This window comes from Anabrus simplex, chromosome 7, assembly GCF_040414725.1.
Source record: "Anabrus simplex isolate iqAnaSimp1 chromosome 7, ASM4041472v1, whole genome shotgun sequence".
Taxonomy (NCBI): Eukaryota; Metazoa; Arthropoda; class Insecta; order Orthoptera; family Tettigoniidae; genus Anabrus; species Anabrus simplex.
In genome coordinates this window covers 181,246,044-181,266,746 of record NC_090271.1, presented here as the reverse complement: position 1 = coordinate 181,266,746, position 20,703 = coordinate 181,246,044, and the positions used below count along the sequence as shown (strand labels likewise).

The 20,703-nt window shown below is 41.8% G+C and overlaps 1 protein-coding gene across 1 annotated transcript in view; it reads right to left on the bottom strand.

Annotated features, from left to right (window-relative positions):
- GckIII (Germinal centre kinase III) overlaps window positions 1–20,703 on the bottom strand; it is a 488,327-nt gene that overhangs the window by 118,494 nt on the left and 349,130 nt on the right. The window contains exon 2 of the mRNA XM_067151485.2: window positions 4,416–4,640. Within this exon, the coding sequence (XP_067007586.1) occupies window positions 4,416–4,640 (225 nt within the window). The remainder of the gene's footprint in view (window positions 1–4,415; window positions 4,641–20,703) is intronic.

Below are 20,703 nucleotides of genomic sequence, written 5' to 3'. Positions count from 1 at the left end.
TATCCACCTCCTTCTTCCCTCACATTTCCCCAACCTGCCCGCATCTCTTGGCCAGAGAGAGGGCGACACCCTCTAGGTGGCCCGCCCCACCCCTTCAGGGCGGGGAATGAAAGCATTTGATAGATAGATAGTTGTCACTCATGAGGATTCTCCCCAGTGTCCTGCTCCAGAATACACTGAACGTCGAACACGGAGGCTACTCCTCTTAAAAATGTGTCTCGACCAGGTGGACGAAATTCTGGTAGTATGAGGTTTCACCTCAGGTCACTACTCCACTTTCACGTTCCTTCATCCATGTCGAGCCCCGATGTTGTATGCCACACATCCCCAAGCTCACTCAAGCTCCGACACACACATTAGATTCTCTAATTGTGAACATAGCTTTCATTTAGTACAAGCTTATGAACTCAGGCACTTCAAGTTAGAAGGAACTCTCTTAGCTAATCTATGCTAGTGCAAATGATAGTTTTCAACTATCACGAACTATATCTTTCCCAAGAACTATCTTTTCAAGATAGCAGTGAGTGTAAATACATTCAGAGTGTACATAGTGTATAGAAACAGAAACTCTCTCAAGATTAATCATCTACTTTGCTTCAAGACAATTTTATGTTTTATTCCTGTACATACTGTAGAATTCTGTGTGAAGCAAATAAATAAGTTGTGTTCTTGTAAACCTTATCTTCTTTACAACACGACGTTTGGGGCCTGCCGTGAGGTCCAGCCCTGTCCCGTCTCCCGAATGCAGAGGCGTAGAGCCACGGTAGAGCCGTGGCCACCCCTCCTCTGATCGGTTGGCCGGTCAGATTGCAGAACTGTTGGACCATGGACCAGCCGTGGCCACTTATGGGCCGAGATCCACTCTGCATCTACCGACCAAAGGTAACACAACCGGTTTTTATAAACAGCATTAAAACTTTTTTTTTAAACAATTTTGCTTTACGACGCACGATAGGAAAGGGCTAGGAGTGAAAAAGGAAGTGATCGTGGCCTGGTGTGAAAATGGGAAACCAGTTTCAGGGTTGCCGACAGTGGGTTTCGAACCCACTGTCTCGCAAATGCAAACTTACGGCTGCGCGACCCCAACCGCACAGCTAACTCGCTCGGTAATATTAAAATAAAGCGGCTTCTCGTTATGCGTTTTCTCAATTCTATTATTACAGGGTTTGGGAAGTTAACTTTGAGAAGGAAATTCACAGGAGGGAAAACAAACTGTGGCGATCGACGACAGAGGAGTATATCACGCAAAAAGCTGGCCACAAGTCGAAAACATGAACTTGGTCAGATACCGTAACAAATTATATCCCCTTGAAGGTCAATAAATATTACGTCACCTATCAGCAGTTGTAGTAACCCCACACCTAATATCTTGCCACACAAGCAGTCGGAAGTACTGTAAGTCATCGTCTGATACGCTCATGTTCGCTCTTGCTAATGTGACGAACAGTATAAAATACTTTCTTATTCTGAGATTGTGATTACAAGTGTTTTGTAACAAGGGCTATGGATGAGGATATAGAAGGTATGTACTTAATTTTAACATGTAAATAATATGTATCTTAATGACTCCTATCGATTACGGGCACATAAGGAAACAAGGTGTACAAACCGACTCAAAGATTGGTAAATTCAAACTACTGCAGTACTTTTGAGTGTGAGTTCAGCCGAGTTCATCTATAATTATTGTGGTATTATAAACTTTAGCGTTTGCTGGTAAGATTCAAGAAGAAAGATGCCCCGCATATGCACGCCTTTTCTATTAATGTGATTTCGAAATAAAGTGGAGCGAAGAAAGCTGAGGCGCATAGGCCAGTAAACTAAGCATAGGCCAGTAAACTACTAAACGTATATGTTTATAATATGTTTATATATACCGTATATATAATCCGCTTTATTATTTCCAGGGTCGGCTCTGGGGCTGTCCAGAAAATCACTTTACGACATTTTGAAGCAGTGTCCAAATCGGAAGACAGACGAAAAGTTTTCATTTTTGGAATGTACACTTATAGAAATGATTAACTGTCCAGAAAGTGCGAAGGGTTCCCTTACACAGGCTTTAAAATTATTCAAGTTTCACTTTAAACAAAAGTGGACATCAAAATCCTTACGTCTACTTCCAGAAATGCCATCCAAAAACACACTCCAGCAACAGCATTAGCAATTTTTGTGGAAGCTGACATGACGAAAAACCAATACGAGACTATTCACGCTTCTAGTAAAGATATGTTTCCATGTTATTCACTTGTGAAACAAGCAAAGAAAGCTTTTTACCCGCGAGAAGAGTCCATGACAATGACCGAAACCTGTGCCGAAATCAATCTTCAGGAGCTCCTGGATCACACGTCTTTACGTTTATGCGAATACCTGAAGGATGTTCTGGAAAGTATAAATTTAAATGAGGAACGAAACCCTAATCTTGAACTCTTGTCCAAATGGGGTTGCGATGGATCACAAAAGCAACAATTCAAACAAGTGTTCCAGAATTGTGCGGATAGTTTCGCAAATATCTTTCAAAGTTCATTTATGCTCTTGCGACTGGTAACACAGGACACCAGAGAAAGACTATATGGCAAAACCTAGTGCCGACATCAACGGGATATTTCAGGCCAATACTTATTCGTTTTGTTCACGAAACAAGTGATATTAGAAATGAAGAAATGAATTATATAGAAAACCAAGTAAGAAATCTGAGGAAGACCAAAATACCTTCAACAGGTGGTGTTTTACTTCACATAAAACATACACTAGTGCCCATCATGGTAGACGCAAAAGTATCTAATGCTGTGACAAGTACATCTTCCGCCGAGCTCGATAGCTGCAGTCGCTTAAGTGCGGCCAGTATCCAGTATTCGGGAGATAGTAGGTTCGAACCCCACTGTCGGCAGCCCTGAAGATGGTTTTCCGTCGTTTCCCATTTTTCACATCAGGCAAATACAGGGGCTGTACCTTAATTAAGGCCACGGCCGCTTCCTTCCCACTCCTAGCCCTTCCCTGTCCCATCGTCGCAATAAGACCTATCTGTGTCGGTGCGACGCAAAAAAAAAAAAAAAAAAGTACATCTTCCACTATGAGGTGCTATATACGTGGAGACACCTCCAAACGTTTTAATAATTTAACGCACTGAAAAACCCGAAACTCTCAAATTTGGACTATCAATTCTTCACGCAATGATACGAATTTTTAGTCACTCCTGCACTTGTCTTACAAAATGCCTATTCAAAAGTGGCAAGCAAGAACGAATGCAGACAAAGCAGTTGTAGCAGACACAAAGGAACGTATTCAAGCAGGTTTGAAAGAAGAAATGGGCCTCTTGGTTGATGTTCCTAAAGTAAGATTTGCCAACAGTAATGATGAAAACACCTCAAGGAGATTCTTTGCCGATCCTGATTCCGCTTCCAGAATCACAGGAATAGATATAAATTTTATAAGAAAATTTAAGGTTATTTTGTAGACTTTGTCGAGTGGATACAGAATTGATGTAAAGAAATTCGCGAATTATTCAGAAGAAACCGCAAAACTGTGTATAAAATTGTATGGTTGGCACCCAATGACACCCACAGTACATAAAATTCTGAGACACGCTGCCACAGTAATATCACATGGAATATTGCCCATTGGCCAACTTTCAGAAGAGGCAGCCGAAGCAAGAAATAGACATTTTCGCCTATACAGGCTACAATATTCCAGGAACTTCTCCCGAATTCAGTGTAATAAAGATATACTGAATAGACTTTTGTTAACATCAGATCCATTGCTGAACAGTAATAGACACAGACGACAAAAGAAAAGAAAACCCTTTTCATCGGATGCCTTAGAGTTCTTACTTCCAAAAACACCTAACTTACTTCTAACAGCTGAAAACAACGAAGAGACAGAAGAAACCGACAGTGATGAGTTTGATTAGGTACATTTCTACAGTCATATTTATACATAATGGCACTAGACCGACCCGAAGAAGATAGTGTATATAAATAAGTGTGCTTATTTTCGTAAATTATGAAAACTCCTGTTGTTTATTATTTATGATTATGAATAATTTGCAATAATTTGTTATATGAAATGATATGAAAATAATTCGGAGAGGATTCCAGATACATGTATTATATATATACATTAAGTTAATATTTATCAATATTACAAGTGTGTACAAGTACTAAATATGTATTTGATGGTCTGATTTCTTGTATTATATGTGAACGATGTACTAACTAATTACACAAAATCACTTTTTGTTGCTTATTATGCTAAATGAAACCCCTAAATAATTTTGGCCAGGTTTGGAGGTGAAATACTCCTCTGTGCGACGGTTAGGACGTTCCTATTGTAATTTTCTCCAGATTTTCTTGTAAGGTTATACTCCTCTTCTATACACATCAAATAACGAGTATGCCACATTTTTGGCTAAACAAAATTACCTTAAGGTAGGAACCGAAGTACTTGGTGACGAATGGGCTGTCGCATTGCGACAGCACCATGATTTCCTGCTGAATGTCTTCGATTTCATCTTCTGCTTCTTCGAGGTCGATGATCTTGATGGCCACTACTTGCTGCGTTCTGTTGTCGATGCCCTTGAAAACTTCTCCAAATGACCCTTTACCGATGCGTTCTTGCTTGGTGAAGATCAGCTCCGGGTCCACCTTCTGAAAAACAAAGCAATCTTGAACTCAAAAATCAGGAAGCAATCGTACAAAGAACAACTCCTCACAGTCAGTTATTAATATTACACAAGTTCCCCCGTCATAAAGAAATGTAAAATCTAAAACACAGATAATTTGAACTGAGAGGCAAAATATGGTCAATAATTCAAACAAAAAGTGCATTTAAAGAGAATACCAAGCCTGAAATGTAAACCCAGTTCTTGTGGAAAAAATTTACACCAGAAAATGGTTTCAGAGGTAAAAGAGAGCTGGTTGCGTTTTATGGATTGGATTACACTACTACTATGAAGTAAATCTTGAATAATAATCTCAAGACACAGGTTTGAAAATGTATAACAATAGGGTTTTGCAGGAATCAACTTTTCAGTCTGTCGAAAACGCTAATTATAACCCATATAACATAACATACCCCTAAAAACACACTATTAAACAAAGAATGGCATGTTTTGTTCTACAAGAACATCCTCAGATTCTATCAAATCACTTTAAATCATGCGCATATGTGTGCAATATTGTTTATATTGCGTAAACTTGTCAATGATTAAGAGTTCGTGATATTATGAACAAGTAACAACAAATAATGATTGTAGTAGTATTCAACCGTCACCTTATTAACTTACAGAAATGTTTCTGTACTTATCTAAAGCTGCTAATGAGCAGTCCGTCGTCTTCAACCAGTTTCCGGACAGTGGTCGTGAAACTGCCGCGTAGCTAAGCATAGGGGCAAGTGGAAAGTTTTCGTGGGCGTTGAACTTTGTTCCCTGGAGAAGGGGAGGGTTATGTTGCTTCTTCATATTATAATGCATTTCTATGTACAAGGGAGTAAATGTTAAGTTAATGACATTTATTAAATAAAGCATGGACCTGAATTAGAGAGTATCTTGTAAGACATTTTTAGTAATAAATAATAACCTAAAACCGCCTCGAGTGGCGAAATTCAGAGAATTTACTAGGTAAGAATATCCTAATCCACATTCTAGACATTTAAGACAGAATCGGGTGGCGAAGTGTTTGCAAATGCAAGATGGTCGCTTTGAACATCTGCTGTGAAGTGAACGTTGCTCGTAACTGTACTTACCGGCTCTGTGAAGATAAGACTGGACGTCACACGTACGCTATGGAATTATTGTGCGTAGCATAATGGGCAATCCAGTGTAGCCTACCTACTATACCGTATTGTGTTTCCTTGTACCGCATTGGATAGAGACAATGTTACTGTATCCACTATTATGTTCTACGTATTGGCTTTATTTGTGCCATGGACGAAACAAAGTGGTCGTTTACGTCTGTAAGAAGTATGAATATCAGCTGTTAACATGTGAGACGGTTATCACTGCAACACCGTATTTTCGGATGTAAGAGTTATTTTACGTACGAGTCGGCTCGACGGGAACGCGATGCATTTGTTCAGCAATTTTCTGGTGGAGTGTTACCTTCATGAGTACAGATTCACATAAAATAAAATAAATTTGAAACTATTGGCTCAGTGCTCAATAAAAGACATGCGTGCATACGAACATTTTTAACAGAGGAAAAGCTATGCGACAGTGGTGCGAATCTTGAACGGTCAACGAATAAATCGCTCACAAAATTATCACAAGTAGGGGTTTCAAACCGTACAGGTTTACACCAGCCCACTGTTTAAACCCTGCTGATCCAGCCACAAGAGTAAGATATTGTGAGTGGTATCTTGCACCATTGAATGATCGTTTATTCGACCCACAGCTTGTGTTCTTTTCGGTTAAGGATTGGTTTCATCTTAATGGACGTGTGAACAGTCATAACACCCTCTTGGTGTGCAGAAACTCCTAATATGTTTATGAAGTCCCTCATTATGAAGGATGAAACTTCCAACGTCTTTTAAACCAGAGCGGCCGCGTGCGACGAAAGTTTAGCTGGTGTAGCGAAGAGTACAAACACCGTTGCGCTCGGTCTGTATTTATGACATACCCTGTATGTGCTGTCGTGGAAGACACATGCTTTTCCCACGTAGCTTTCTTACTTTCTCAGATCAAAAAACGGGCCTTAGCGCGCAAACAATTCAATGTGATATGACTGGCCATCGTAGGATTCAGACGATAATGCTTAAAGCCCGTCGGCGATCACGTATGACTGCTGCTATTTCGTTGGTCCACCATGAGACTGGAGAATGTACAACATGACCGTCCAGAATCTAGTCTACGAATAAGGAGCATTCAGTTGACAATAGCTGCCAACATTCCAGCACCACCGAGACATCACATCCAATATGTGCAGCATTTCCTGGATAAGACCAGACAGTATTCTGAAAGCACACAATACGATCCCTCTCAAACGGGTCTACTTACAAATACGCAACATTTGTCTCCTTGATATGGCACTTGTTTGTACTGGAATATGATACCACACCAAGCCTTACTGAAAGTCGTATCCAAGATGGTGCTCAGGCACAGAGATGAAATCAATAATAGTATAACGCTGATGAGCGATACCCTTAAAATACTCGCCCACTTTCGCGAGGAAGAAGTTTCCCAATAGAACAGGCCTGTTAGTAGTATAATACAGGGATTCGGCGGCCACCACCACCACCACAGGCTCCCAGAGGCCTCCTCCACCACCACCACAGCCAGAGGTCTCCCAGAGGCCTCCTCCACCACCCGCGGGAAATTTGAATTGGTAAACAAAACCACGTGCTTTTTGACAGCTATCATCGACAACGCATCGCTAACCTCACTGCTGCCATCTTGACGGGCCTAAACCTCAGTAGTACCAACTTAACCTAACTAGCGCGAGGTTTGAATCGGTAAACAAATCCACGTGCATTTTTGACAGCTGTCATCCGCCATCTTTAATCTATAGAACACAGTGCTGCCCTCTTTAGCTACTTACCTTTGAAATGTGGTGGCGGATAATTTGAAAAATGCTTTTCGACAGCAGCCATCTTTAATCCAGAGAGCACCGTGCTGCCCTCTTCAGCTAGATACCTGTGGTGGCAGGCAATTCCACGTGACAGCAGCCATCTTTAAACTACAGAGCACCGTGCTGCCCTCTTTGTGGCGGTGGCAAATTCCACGTGCTTTACAAACTCTCGTGCTTTTTTCTGACAGCTGTCATCCGCCATCTTGCATCACAAACCTCAGTGCTGCACTCTTTAGCTAGATACCTTTGAAATGTGGTGGTGGCAATTTGAAAAATTCTATGTGCTCTTGTTTGGAAACAAAGCCACGTGCTTTTTTGACAGCTGTCATCCACCATCTTTAATCCACAGAGCACGGTGCTGCCCTCTTTATGACATGTAGTAGCGGGCAATTTGAAAAGTTCTGTTAGCTGTCATCCGCCATCTTTAATCAAGAGAGCACCGTGCTGCCATCTTTAGCTAGATACCTTTGAAATGTGGTGGCGGCAAATTGAAAAATTCCACGTGCTCTTGTTTAGTAAACAAACTCACGCGCTCTTTGTCAGCTATCATCCGCCATCTTTAATCTATAGAGCTCAGTGCTACACTCTTTAGGCACATACCTTTGAAATATGGTGGCGGATAATTTAAAAAGAAAAATTCTACATCAGCCATCTCTCGACGCTAATTGCACAAGATGGTGGCTATACATGACTCCTTAAAGGTGCTTATGCAAGATGGCCGCTATACATAGGTTCTTATGAGACGCCCTTGGGATGCTTGCGCAAGATGACGGTTATACAAGGCTCCTTATGAGACTCCCTAGGGATGCTTGCACAAGATGGCGGTTGCTCTTATGAGGCGGCGTAAGGGTCCTTTGCACAAGATGGCTAGAGATGCCCTAAGGATGCTTGCGCAAGATGGCGGACGCAAGATGGCGGCTATACACGACTCCTTATGAGACGCCTTAAGGGTGCTTGCGCAAGATGGCTGCTGCTCTTATGAAGAAAGCTAGCTTAGAGGCTAACGTGTCGTGCTAGTTCGATTCATTAAATTTGGGGCTTAAATGCAAAATGTTAAATATCTCGAAAACGGTGCATCGTAGACAAACGGACAAAATTTTTCTGCCGAACACCTCGGTTCGCAGAATGAGGAACATGATAGCATAAGAAAAACATAGTCTAATGATGAGATCAACGGTTCGGTTCTAACTTAGGCCCTTTGGTATTAGCTCTGTTTCAGCTTGTAATTAAGCAAGTCTTCGCAACATGATCAAGTCTAGCTATGGTAGAGAGTATAACGTGCCGTGCAGGTTCGATTCATTAAATTTGGGGCTTAAATGCAAAATGTTAAATATCTCGAAAACGGTGCATCGTAGAGCAAAACGGACAAAATTTTTCTACCTAATACGTAAGTTTGCAGTATCAGGAACATGATAACATAAGAAAAACATAGTCTAATGATGAGATCGACGGTTCGATTCCTACTTAGGCCCGTTGGCATTGGCAGCTATCTATTTCTACAAGATGGCGGCTATACATAGCTTCTTACGAGACAGCTTAAGAGCGCTTACACAAGATGGCTGCTGCTCTTATGAGACGCCCTAGGGGTGCTTGCGGGAGGTAGCAGCGACAAGACGATGACTATACACAGCTGCTTATGATACGGCCAAGAGATGCTCACACAAGATGGTGGCTGCTCTGATGAAGAAAGCTAGCTTTGCATCGTGCAGGTATTTTTACAGCACAAAACTTCATACCGTTGAAATGTGGTGGCGGGCAATTTGAAAAATTCGACGTGCTTTTTCTTCACAGCAGCTAACTTTAGACAATAGCGGCTATACATAAGCTGTTAAGGCCTCCTCTTATGTCAAGGCATAGCTCTATCGAACAAGTTTAAACCTGCATCGGAATAGCTAGAGTAAGCACGTGCTGCAGTGATGACGTCATTAAGCATGTTTAGACTTGCAAATCACAAAAGAAACGTAACAAGACTAGAATCGAACACTGCACTCTATGCCGTGAACTTTATCATGTGATCGGAACATTGATTGAAGTGTTTAGAACACTAAATAAGTAATCAAGACTAAAATAGACCACTGTACTCGATACAACATGTGTTTAGAACATGTCAGGGGATACCTTTGTTCTAAGAAGATTAGATTACCGCACATTGCTTGTAGGGCTAATAGGCTAAAGGGCTAATGGCCAAAAGGGCTAATGGGCTAAAGGGCTAATAGGCAAAAGGGCTAAAGGGCTAAAGGAGCAACAACCTCATCGATCGCTATCAGCAAGAACGCTTGTGCTTTGTTAAGTGTAGAAAATTAATCTTTATTTGTAAATGGTTTCATGTTCAGAACAAGGAATGGAACCTAGGGGTTACGTCTTACCTCATAAAATCCCCGAGGTGCGATGAGTTACGTTTTTCGAACTAGTGTTTGGAACACTGAACTTTTCAAGATGATAGCGGAGAGTTTAGCAATGTTCTGTTGTTGGATTATAAATTCCGCGCTACAACGTGCATAAGGTGGCAGCCTTGAGGTTTACCGCCGTAAGGATGGCAGCAGTGAGGTTAGCGACGCTCTATTGTCCTTCAAAGTGAGGTTAGGGTTCGTCAAGGAGACAGCTGTCAAAAAGCACGTGGCTATGTTTACCAAACAAGAGCACGTAGCTGTGACATCACGGTCACGTAGTATGCTGTCTCAGCATGCAAAGTTCAATGTCTACACCTACGTAGTTAACATTCTGCTATGTTCACACGATTTTTTACACATAACTATTCTTTATGCTTTAAGTTCATGTACGTAGTTTATGTTAAGATAGCAGCAGATACAAGCGATGGTCACATGCTCTAGTAGAAGATGCATGCATTATCAAAAGGTGGTGTGTACACGCTTTTAAACCTTGCTATTCTTACCGCTGCCATGTTCACAAGATTTTTAAACATCGCTATTCTTTGTACTTTAAGTTCATGCACATAGGTTATGCTAAGATAGCAGCACAAACACATGCGAACTTTGTACATTCTAGTGGAATAAGTTTAGTACTGCGTGCATCATGGATACATGATGTGTACACGCATTTAAACATGGCTATACTTAATGCTGCTTTGTTTACAAGATTTTTTACATTGCTATTCTTTATGCTTTAAGTTCGTGCACACACAAGCGATAGTCGTACGCTCTGGCAGGAGAAGTTTAGTACGATATTCGATACATACATTATCTACAGGTGATGTGTACACGCTTTGGAACATAGCTCTTCTTTGTGCATTAAGTTCGTGCACATGGGTTAGGGATACACAAAAGCGATTGCTATATGCTCTAGCGGAAGAAGCCTAGTACGATAGTCGATGCATGTAAAATCGATAGGTTATGCTAAGATAGCAGCACACTTACACGATTTTAGCACAATCTAGTGGAAAAAGTTTAGTATGATAGTCGTTTAGTGCAAAATCATTAGGTAATGTGTACACGCTTTGAAACAAGGCTATTCTTTGTACTTTAAGTTCATGCGTACAGGTTATGCTAAGATAGCAGCACAATCTAGCTCAAGAAGTTTAGTACGATATTTGATGCATGCAAAATCGATAGGTGATGTGTACGCGCTTTAAAACATGGTTATTCTTCGTACTTTAAGTTCATGCGTGTAGGTTAGGCTAAGATAGGAGCACAGTCTAGCGTAAGAAGTTTAGTACGAGAGTCGATGAATGCAAAATCGATAGGTGATGTGTACACGCTTTGAAACATAGCTATTCTTTGTACTTTAAGTTCATGCGTCTTAGTTATGCTAAGATAGCAGCACAATTTACCTGAAGAAGTTTAGTACGAGAGTCGATGCATGCATCATTGATAGTTGGTAGTATGATAAGTTCTTTGTGTGAATATGAAGAGGAGTGTACTGGGACAAAAACAAAAAACCAGTCCCGGAGTCAGAGGAATTAAAAAGACGCGTTTAAAAACCCCCGAACCATCCGGAATCGAAAATGGGACCCTCCGAATCGCAGGCCTCAGTGCTGCCCACCAGACTAAGTTCGTAAAATGATAATAAGAAGAAAATTCATATCAAATGTTTGACCTTCGCAGATGAAATGGTAATTCTATCCTGCAATAAGCAAGAGTGCGGTACGGTGCTCTGTAGTTTAATGATGGCGGATGACAGCTGACGCAAGAGTGCGGCACGGTGCTCTGTAGTTTAAAGATGGCGGATGACAGCTGACGCAAGAGGGCAGCACGGTGTTCTGTGGTTTAAAGATGGTGGATGACAGCGCATAGGTTTGTTTCCAAACAAGAGAATGTAGAATTTTTCAAATTGCCGCCACCACATTTCAAAGGTATCTAGCTAAAGAGTGCAGCACTGAGGTTTGTGATGCAAAATGGCAGATGACAGCTGTCAGAAAAAAGCACGTGAGTTTGTAGAGTACGTGGAACTTGCCGCCACCACAAAGAGGACAGCACTGTGCTCAAAGATGGCTGCTGTCACGTGGAATTGTCTGCCACCACATTTCAAAGGTATCTAGCTAAAGAGGGCAGCACTGAGGTTTGCGATGCAAGATGGCTGCTGTCAAAAAGCATTTTTCAAATTATCCGCCACCACATTTCAAAGGTAAGTAGCTAAAGAGGGCAGCACTGTGCTCTACAGATTAAAGATGGCGGATGTCAGCTGCACGTGGATTTGTTTATCTCGCGCTAGTGAGGTTAAGTTGGTAGCACTAAGGTTTAGCCCCGCCAAGATAGCAGCACTGTCGATAACAGGTGATGAATTTGCAGCTACTGTGATAAAGAGGGTAGCACGGTGCTCTCAGATGACGGATGACAGCTGTCAAAAAAGCACGTGGCTGTCAAAAAACACGTGGATTTGTTTATCTCGCGCTAGTTAGGTTAAGTTGGTACTACTGAGGTTTAGGCCCTTCAAGATGGCAGTACTGAGGTTAGCGATGCGTTGTTGTCTGTCAAAAAGCACGTGGCTGTCAAAAAACACGTGGCTTTGTTTATCTCGCGCTAGTTAGGTTAAGTTGGTACCACTGAGGTTTAGGCCCGTCAAGATGGCAGTACTGAGGTTAGCGATGCGTTGTTGTCGATGATAGCTGTCAAAAAGCACGTGGCTTTGTTTACAAATTCAAATTTCCCGCGGGTGGTAGAGGAGACCTCTGGGAGGCCTCTGGCTGTGGTGGTGGTGGAGGAGGCCTCTGGGAGCCTGTGGTGGTGGTGGCCGCAGAACCCGCCTATTATACTACTAATAAAAACACGCCAGTTACTAGGATCATACTCTTTCCTTCCCAACTGACCTATAAGTTTTGAAACATCCGTACAGATTACAAGTTCATCTTCGTGAGTATAATACTTTCGGACTGTTATCTTTGAAAGGGAACTGCTTTATCAGCCCATCATAAACATTGCATAAAGGTTGGGGCTTTTAACACATCTGTTTATTCAAGTGGTCTAAGATGAATGGCAAACGCTCAACTGTCTTATCTTCAATCCTACATGCCTCGCGGTCTATTGCGTATCTGGGGGAGTTTGTTATGAATTTACCAGGAAACCCCCAACTACAAAATGAAAATTTAGACAGCAATAAACCTATAATAAAATGCAAACAGCAACAAATCAAATCACATAATTGTATTCTAAGAAAACGTTCCACGATAATATCTCTCAACATTACATCTTACGAATTCATGCAGATACTAAAACACCGAATTGCGTCAAAACTAGACGTGATAGGAAAAAAAAATAGCATCATTTTCGGAATCAGGGCAGCGATTTCCATAAGAATAACATATTTTCTATTTTACCGCAAAATCATGTTGGTTAGTGTAATCTGTCCATAAGCACGCCACGAATTATACCTCAAGAATAACAAACAATGGCAAGCAAAAACACAGAAGCAAACGTATTGTATATTCCGATACGAAATTGCATGGCCCTTTATTAGGCGGAGCGGCTTCACTCTGCATAGGGTGTGTCCCGGGCCGGTTTTGCGCCGCGCCCCGCTAAACCCACGGAGTAAGGTAATGTCTGTGTAGGTTCTGCGTCATTCGTGGGCACTACCTAGGATTCGCTGAAGAATTGTATAAAGCAAGTGGCCGCGTGGCTTAAGTCACGTAGCTATCAGCTTGCATTCGGTAGATAGTGGGTTCGAACCCCACTGTCGGCAGCCCTGAAGATGGTTTTCCATGGTTTCCCATTTTCACATCTGGCAAATGCTGGGGATGTACCTTAATTAAGACCAGAGCCGCTTTCTTTCCACTCGTAGCCCTTTCCTGTCCCATCGTCGCTGTAAGACCTATCTGTGCCGGTGCGACGCAAAGCCAATTGTAAAAAGAACATTTAAAAACGTTAGTCTAAAGATTAAACTCTGAAATAATTATAGGATGAAGCAGAGTCACACACTAGAACGACAATTTTTAATTACCAAACTACGTTGTACAAAACAACGCAGATCGACAATATTCGCAATCATTCTCACAGGGCTGAGTACAGTTTATGATGGTGATAATTGTTTTAAGAGGAAGTACAAAACTAATCAGAGGGAAAATTGGAAGAGGTCCGACACATTGAAAAATAAAGGTATCGGCAAAAGAAACACAAGGGTCACGAAGGGCATAGAAATGAAAGACTCCCTACGCGTCGCAAATCTAATACCGTCGGGGTCGGTAAAGAACAATAGTTGGCCTAGGGAGGTCGGAGAGGATAGATGAAAGCGAGGAACCTGATACTAGTAAGTGGAAGCAATGTCAGACTCAATTACGGGAATCGTGGTCATCAACACACGCTCCGAGTTCAGAGTCGCTGGTCCCACTTTCAGTCACCTCTTACGACAGGCAGGGGATAGTTGCCGGATATTTGCAGTCACTCACAGAAATTTCCCAGCAGTCATAGGGGATTTGCTGTCACTCCAGCAGTCTCAGTAGCTGAATATTCCCTCTAACCTGCTTGGGCTCTATTCGCTGGCTTCGAGAACAACATTCTTCGCTCGCGCACACTATTTGGAGACTGATAACGCATTTGCTGGCGAGATGTAGTGTTTACAGTACACTGTGTCCTCTGGTATGGGCTAGAATAAATTTGTTACTTTCATTGACCTGTCTCAGTTATAAATGGTGTGAAAATATTGCTCATAGGGTCGGTTGGTGCATGCATCTCAGTGGGTTTGACAGACTAATATGTAGACTAACAGCAACTTCCTGCTCGGTGAGGAAAGCAACGGGAAACTACCACACTCCTCATTTCCCTAGTATGCCTCCTCAGTAACGTCTAGGCTATCTATGACAGCTGCTCCTGGAGCTGTGGAGGATCAAGCCAGCCTTCGGGTTGAATACCAAACATACATACATCTTCAGCCACAAACAACATTCTATCTCGAAACTTGATGGTGTATTTACTGTTGTGTGCTGTACTGGAATTGACAGCTACTAATAAGGCAAATCGTTGTGCACAATACAACGGTTAGATGTACAGAAAGTATAGGGAAAGTTAAGTACACACGGCACCGTCACCTGGGTGTGTCTGAAGGAGACGAACAAGTGTAAAGGACGGTTGAGCACAAGTGGCGAAGAAATAATTCACACCGTCGATCACCAGTGACCAACTTTGCAGTGAAGAAGCAGGTTCAAGAGGCAAAGAAGGGATCGAGAGAAGAAGCGACTACACTATCACAGATTTACGAGCAGTTGCGTGACCTGGATAACAGAGACTGACTGTCACTGATACACCAGTTCAAGAAACTTTAAAAAGAGCAACAAAATCATTCACGCGGACTTCAAGTAGAGCCAAAAAACAAGATTTTTTTCAAAGTTGCTTTACGTCGCACCGACACAGATTGACCTTATGGCAACTATGGGACAGGAAAGGTTTAGGAGTGGGAAGGAAGCAGCCGTAGTCTCAATTAAGGTACAGCCCCAGCCAGCATTTGCCTGGTGTGGAAATGGGAAACCACGGAAAACCATCATCAGGGCTGTCGACAGTGTGGTTCGAACCCACTATCTCCCGAATACTGGATACTGACTGCACTCAAGCGACTTCAGCTATCGAGCTCGGTTAAAAAACAAGTGCTCAGATAATTCTTTATGAAGAGGAAGGATGAATAATGGCAGCCCGTTTCTTTTACGCGACGACGGCACGGGAAAACGAATTCTAAATTTTAGTGCCGAAAAAAAGTAGACAACAGGCATTGTGCGCAATTTTGTTTTAATGGATGGCACGTTCATGAGTTGCAGCAAACAGTTCGCCCAGATATACACCATTCAAAAACCCGTCATCTGATCAAATCCAACTTATAACACAATATAGCCTACATTGGGATGTTTTATATGTTGTTTATAAATTACAGAGTTTTATGGTTTTATAAACTTGACAGGATTTTTGAGAAACAATGGATGGAATGAATAAAGCCTGAGAAATTACTCAAAGTATGTACTCATCTTGAGCACTTAGTAGGAGTACATTCTCAGCCCAAGTAGTATAGTATGTACTCCATTGGTAAGAATAAGAAGGTTCTCATTCGATGGAGTTGATACTCAAAAGCACTGCCATCTGGATCATTTGAAATCGAGTAGATAGTAGATACTCGTGTTCTGCTGTTCGCCCTTTGTTTCGCTACATAACCTCTACTGCGTACACCGTACACACATCGTGCAGGATTCTCCGTCTGTTTAGGTTGTAGCAAGTAGCGTGTATTGTTCATCGCTATGGGAACTATTTCTTCATTAACTTTCGCCAGTATTTTGCTGGAACATGCTGTACGTTTTAGCAAATCTCAGTTGCCGGCGGTTCGGAAGCAGTTCAGAAAAAGCTGCAAGCCATGTGCGGCAAGAACGTGGAGACGAGCACCTTAATTGAGAAGATTAACAACATGAAAATGCGAGTTAAGCAAAAATGTGATATTTATAAAACGGGAAACAAAACGATTGTTCTCAAGGACTGGGAGAAGATTATTCACGAATTGTTGGAAGGTGATACCAATCCAACACTGACAAGAATTTCAGGTTTGTCCTCAAAGTATACTCAAGATGTATTTTCTTGAACGGGTTTATAAAGGTTGTAGAGTATTTTGTGTGCCAACACTCCAGGTTTTTAAGGATAAGATATTTCTATTCGTTGTTGCTTTAGGCCAATATGAACCACACTGAATCCCAAACCTTTGGTTCAGAGTACCCGGGTTCGAATACTGGGCCAGTGATGTTAGATGCGTTTAATTCATTAATTGCCTGTGGGGAAACTATATAAAACTGTAAACTATATAAGTGACTTTTTTTATTTTTTCTTAGGAGCAACTGTAGTTGGAGTAGGTCTGGATGTATGGCAGGAAGTAGTTTTTTTTTGCTAGGGGCTTTACGTCGCACCGACACAGATAGGTCTTATGGCGACGATGGGATAGGAAAGGCCTAGGAATGGGAAGGAAGCGGCCGTGGCCTTAATTAAGGTACAGCCCCAGCATTTGCCTGGTGTGAAAATGGGAAACCACGGAAAACCATCTTCAGGGCTGCCGATAGTGGGATTCGAACCTACTATCTCCCAGATGCAAGCTCTCAGCCGCGCGCCTCTACGCGCACGGCCAACTCGCCCGGTGGCAGGAAGTAGAACCAGACCACATTCCTCCACCTGTAGTGGAAGTCGTAGTACTAGAGGAAGAACGGGGAGAAGGAAGCAGCCCTAAAGAAATCATGAACTCCGCACCTATATCCACCCCTAAGAGGAAACGGAGTATTTTCGAGGAATATGAGACTGAAGAGACGAGAAATTTCAATAACACTGAACGTCAGCACCTGGTGCTGCTAAAGCAATTAAGAGAGTTGGATGAAGGAAAAATTTAAAATCTCAAATTGTAGAATAGCAAACTTGTATTTTTTCTAACTTGTTTTGCTTACATGTTTGATTTTTGGTACTGAACATTAAGCAAGAGTGACAATGGTACTTGCTGCAATTCAAATACCTTGATATATAATTTCTGCCAATTCATTTCGCCTAGGTTCACCATTCCACCTGATATTTGCAGCAGCTGCCATGTCATCCTCATTTCCATCTTCTAACCTCATATTGCCACCTAACGGTTGTAGTTCAGGTTCCTCATCTTGTAAGTATTTAGCAATATTGTGCAATACACAGCAATACATGATACATTTTGGCACTTGATTTAAAGAAAGGCGTACTTCGTGCTGAAGAATTGGAAAACGTTGTTTTAGTTGCCCAAAAAATCGTTCGATCACAACTCGTCCTTTGGTAATGCACTTGTTATAAGCAATTTCTTGAGGTGTTTGTGGATTTCTAAACCGTATCATAAGCCATGGTGCAATACCATAGCCACTATCCGCTAACAATAACGCATTTTCCCAATTCAGACTTTCTGTTGTCTGGACAGCTGAATTTCTCCAGACTCGTGAATCATGCACAGATACTGGCCATGATGCATGGACACTGGTGAAAACTTCTTTGGCACTGCACTTTGCCTGTACAGTAATACTTGCATAACCTTTCCTGTTTATATATTCATAATTTGTAGGCTTATTAATTCCAATATGAGTGCAGTCAAGAGTACCTATTGCTGCTGGAAAGTAGTATTTTTCCTGCCACTCTTGTTTTGCAACCTTAAATTTCATATCTGTTTCAAGAAATTGTATCCACACTGTAGCTTTAGCCATGAAGCGGTCTATAACATCAACAAGATTTTTAAACACAGTCGTTTGATGAATTCCAAGATGATCGCTTATGCCACACTGATATCCTGGGTCACCTACCAATCTTAAAAATGCTTTTAATTTAAGTGTGTTTTCAATAGCACCACCCCTCGTTTCCAGTTTCTCCGGTCCAAATAAGTATCGGTTTAACCAGTCCACATTGAAAAACGATATAGACTTTTGAAGTTATTAGAGTTCACATGTTCACTTCTCTCCTTGTAAATTTTTCCACGAGGCATCACATTATTAACACACTCAGTCACGTTCTTTCTCCTCAGAAGCTAAAAATTGGTATATACTCAAAGCTTGAGACAACTATCAGGCATAATCTTGCTCTTTTGCTTTACGTCGCACCGACACAGATAGGTCCATGCCAGTTGCCAGTTGCTTTACGTCGCGCCGACACAGATAGGTCTTATGGCGACGATGGGACAGGGAAGGGCTGGGAGTGGGAAGGAAGCGGCCGTGGCCTTAATTAAGGTACAGCCCCAGCATTTGCCTGGTGTGAAAATGGGAAACCACGGAAAACCATTTTCAGGGCTGCCGACAGTGGGGTTCGAACCTACTATCTTCCGAATACTGGATACTGGCCGCATTTAAGCGACTGCAGCTATCGAGCTCGGTACAGATAGGTCCTATGGGGACGATGGGATAGGAAAGGCCTAGGAATGGGAAAGAAGCGGCCGTGGCCTTGATTAAGGTATAGCCCCAGCAATTTCCTGGTGTGAAAATGGGAAACCACGGAAAGCCATCTCCAGGGCTGCCGAAAGTGGGATTCGAACCCACTATCTCCCGGATGCGAGCTCACAGCTGCGCGCTCCTAACCGCTCGGGCTCTTTTGCGTTCCACCTGCGATAAAAAAATATATTAAAATACAAATAACACTTTTCAAATCTACATGACCTAATGTGAAATGAAACGAGGAAAATGATAGTATTATCGGATTTTCTGCAAGCCCTTTGGTTATTTCATAAACAACCTCCAAACTCGAGTACACATTATTTTGGTCGACTTCTCCGGCGGCAGATACCTCTCGCACGTAAGTCTACATAACCCGGGAACAAACACTTCTCAGTGACCGAAAATGTCAGCAATTTTGTGCTGATCGCAAATCTCTCGCGCCTCATCTGATATCTGTGAAAAAGTTGTAAATTTTGTGAAGCAACATTTTGCCATTACTGTGTGATCACAGCTGTAAAGAATTCGGCTTCTTATGAAGCTCATGAGAATGTCGGGCTAAAATTAAAACTGCTTTTCGCCTGCATGCAATTGTTGATTTTATATTGATTTATATTTAACTGAGTGGTTTTGAGAGAAAAAGCAGCGTAAATGCCAAGCGGTGTTGCCCAAAATTGACCTATTTGCCACGCCAACTGAGATCTGTCACTGCTAAGAACTACTTCGCAATGAATGTGTTGTACTGTGGGGTGAGAAAGTGGAATAAGGGGATAACAGGCTAGATGAAGAAAAGTGGTATTTCCCCCCATCACCCGGAACTTTAAATACAAGACTTTGTAATATTCCTAACTCATTTACTAATTTTACAAATATATAAATCTGCATTTAAACTGAAAAAAATGAAAATTAATATTCATTAAATAAAATACACAATCGTAGAACCTTGTACTCACACTTACTTCTTACCTGCTTACTTACACATACGTTACTTGATGGGCTCCAGCTACAACTCAGTGCAGCAATAATAGAATGAGAATCTCGACTATCTCTAGGGTGTGGGGTAATAAGCTTACTTTTGACAACATACCATATAAGTTCTGGGAAGAGGAGATTGGCGTTCGGTTTCCCCATTAAATTTGAGGTTAAGAAATTGTACTGTATAAATGAAATGGAAGATTAATTTGATAGAACAAAATATATTCTTGAAATTGTATATAAAATATTAAGTCGTGTTGCGATAAACCAGATGAGAATATGAAATTATGACATCGCAAGTGAAAGAAACTAGGCATGAATTTGAATTCTTCATGACCGGACATTTAACAATTTATACGAAATATATCTCTCACTGGTTCACTTGACTGTACCTTCGACACTTTGAGTGTAATTACGACGTATTTCTTAGATCTGGTGTTTACTGTAAATGTGTCACGCCTAATCTGGTGATGTATCCATGTGACTGCTTCTTCTCCATATCATGTGACTTATTGGTAAGTCTGCACGGTTTGACTTCATTGCAAGTGTATCCTTCTATGACTCCACCACTGTCCATCCACTTTACTTCTCTCTTCACCTTCCGTTTAACTAATGACTCCCGCTGACTGACTGTCTGAGGCCACTCCATCTCGTTCAGTTAATGGCCAACTGTGGCCTCTCCTTCCAGTAGAATAATGACTGACGCTACAATACGCAGCCACCTTATATAGACGTTAGGTTGACGCACCTACGTAACCTCTAGAAATAACTATGATCTACTCCCACCTCGCTACAAATATTACACACTATGGCGAAATTGCCCGGGGCGGCCTGGGTTACTCA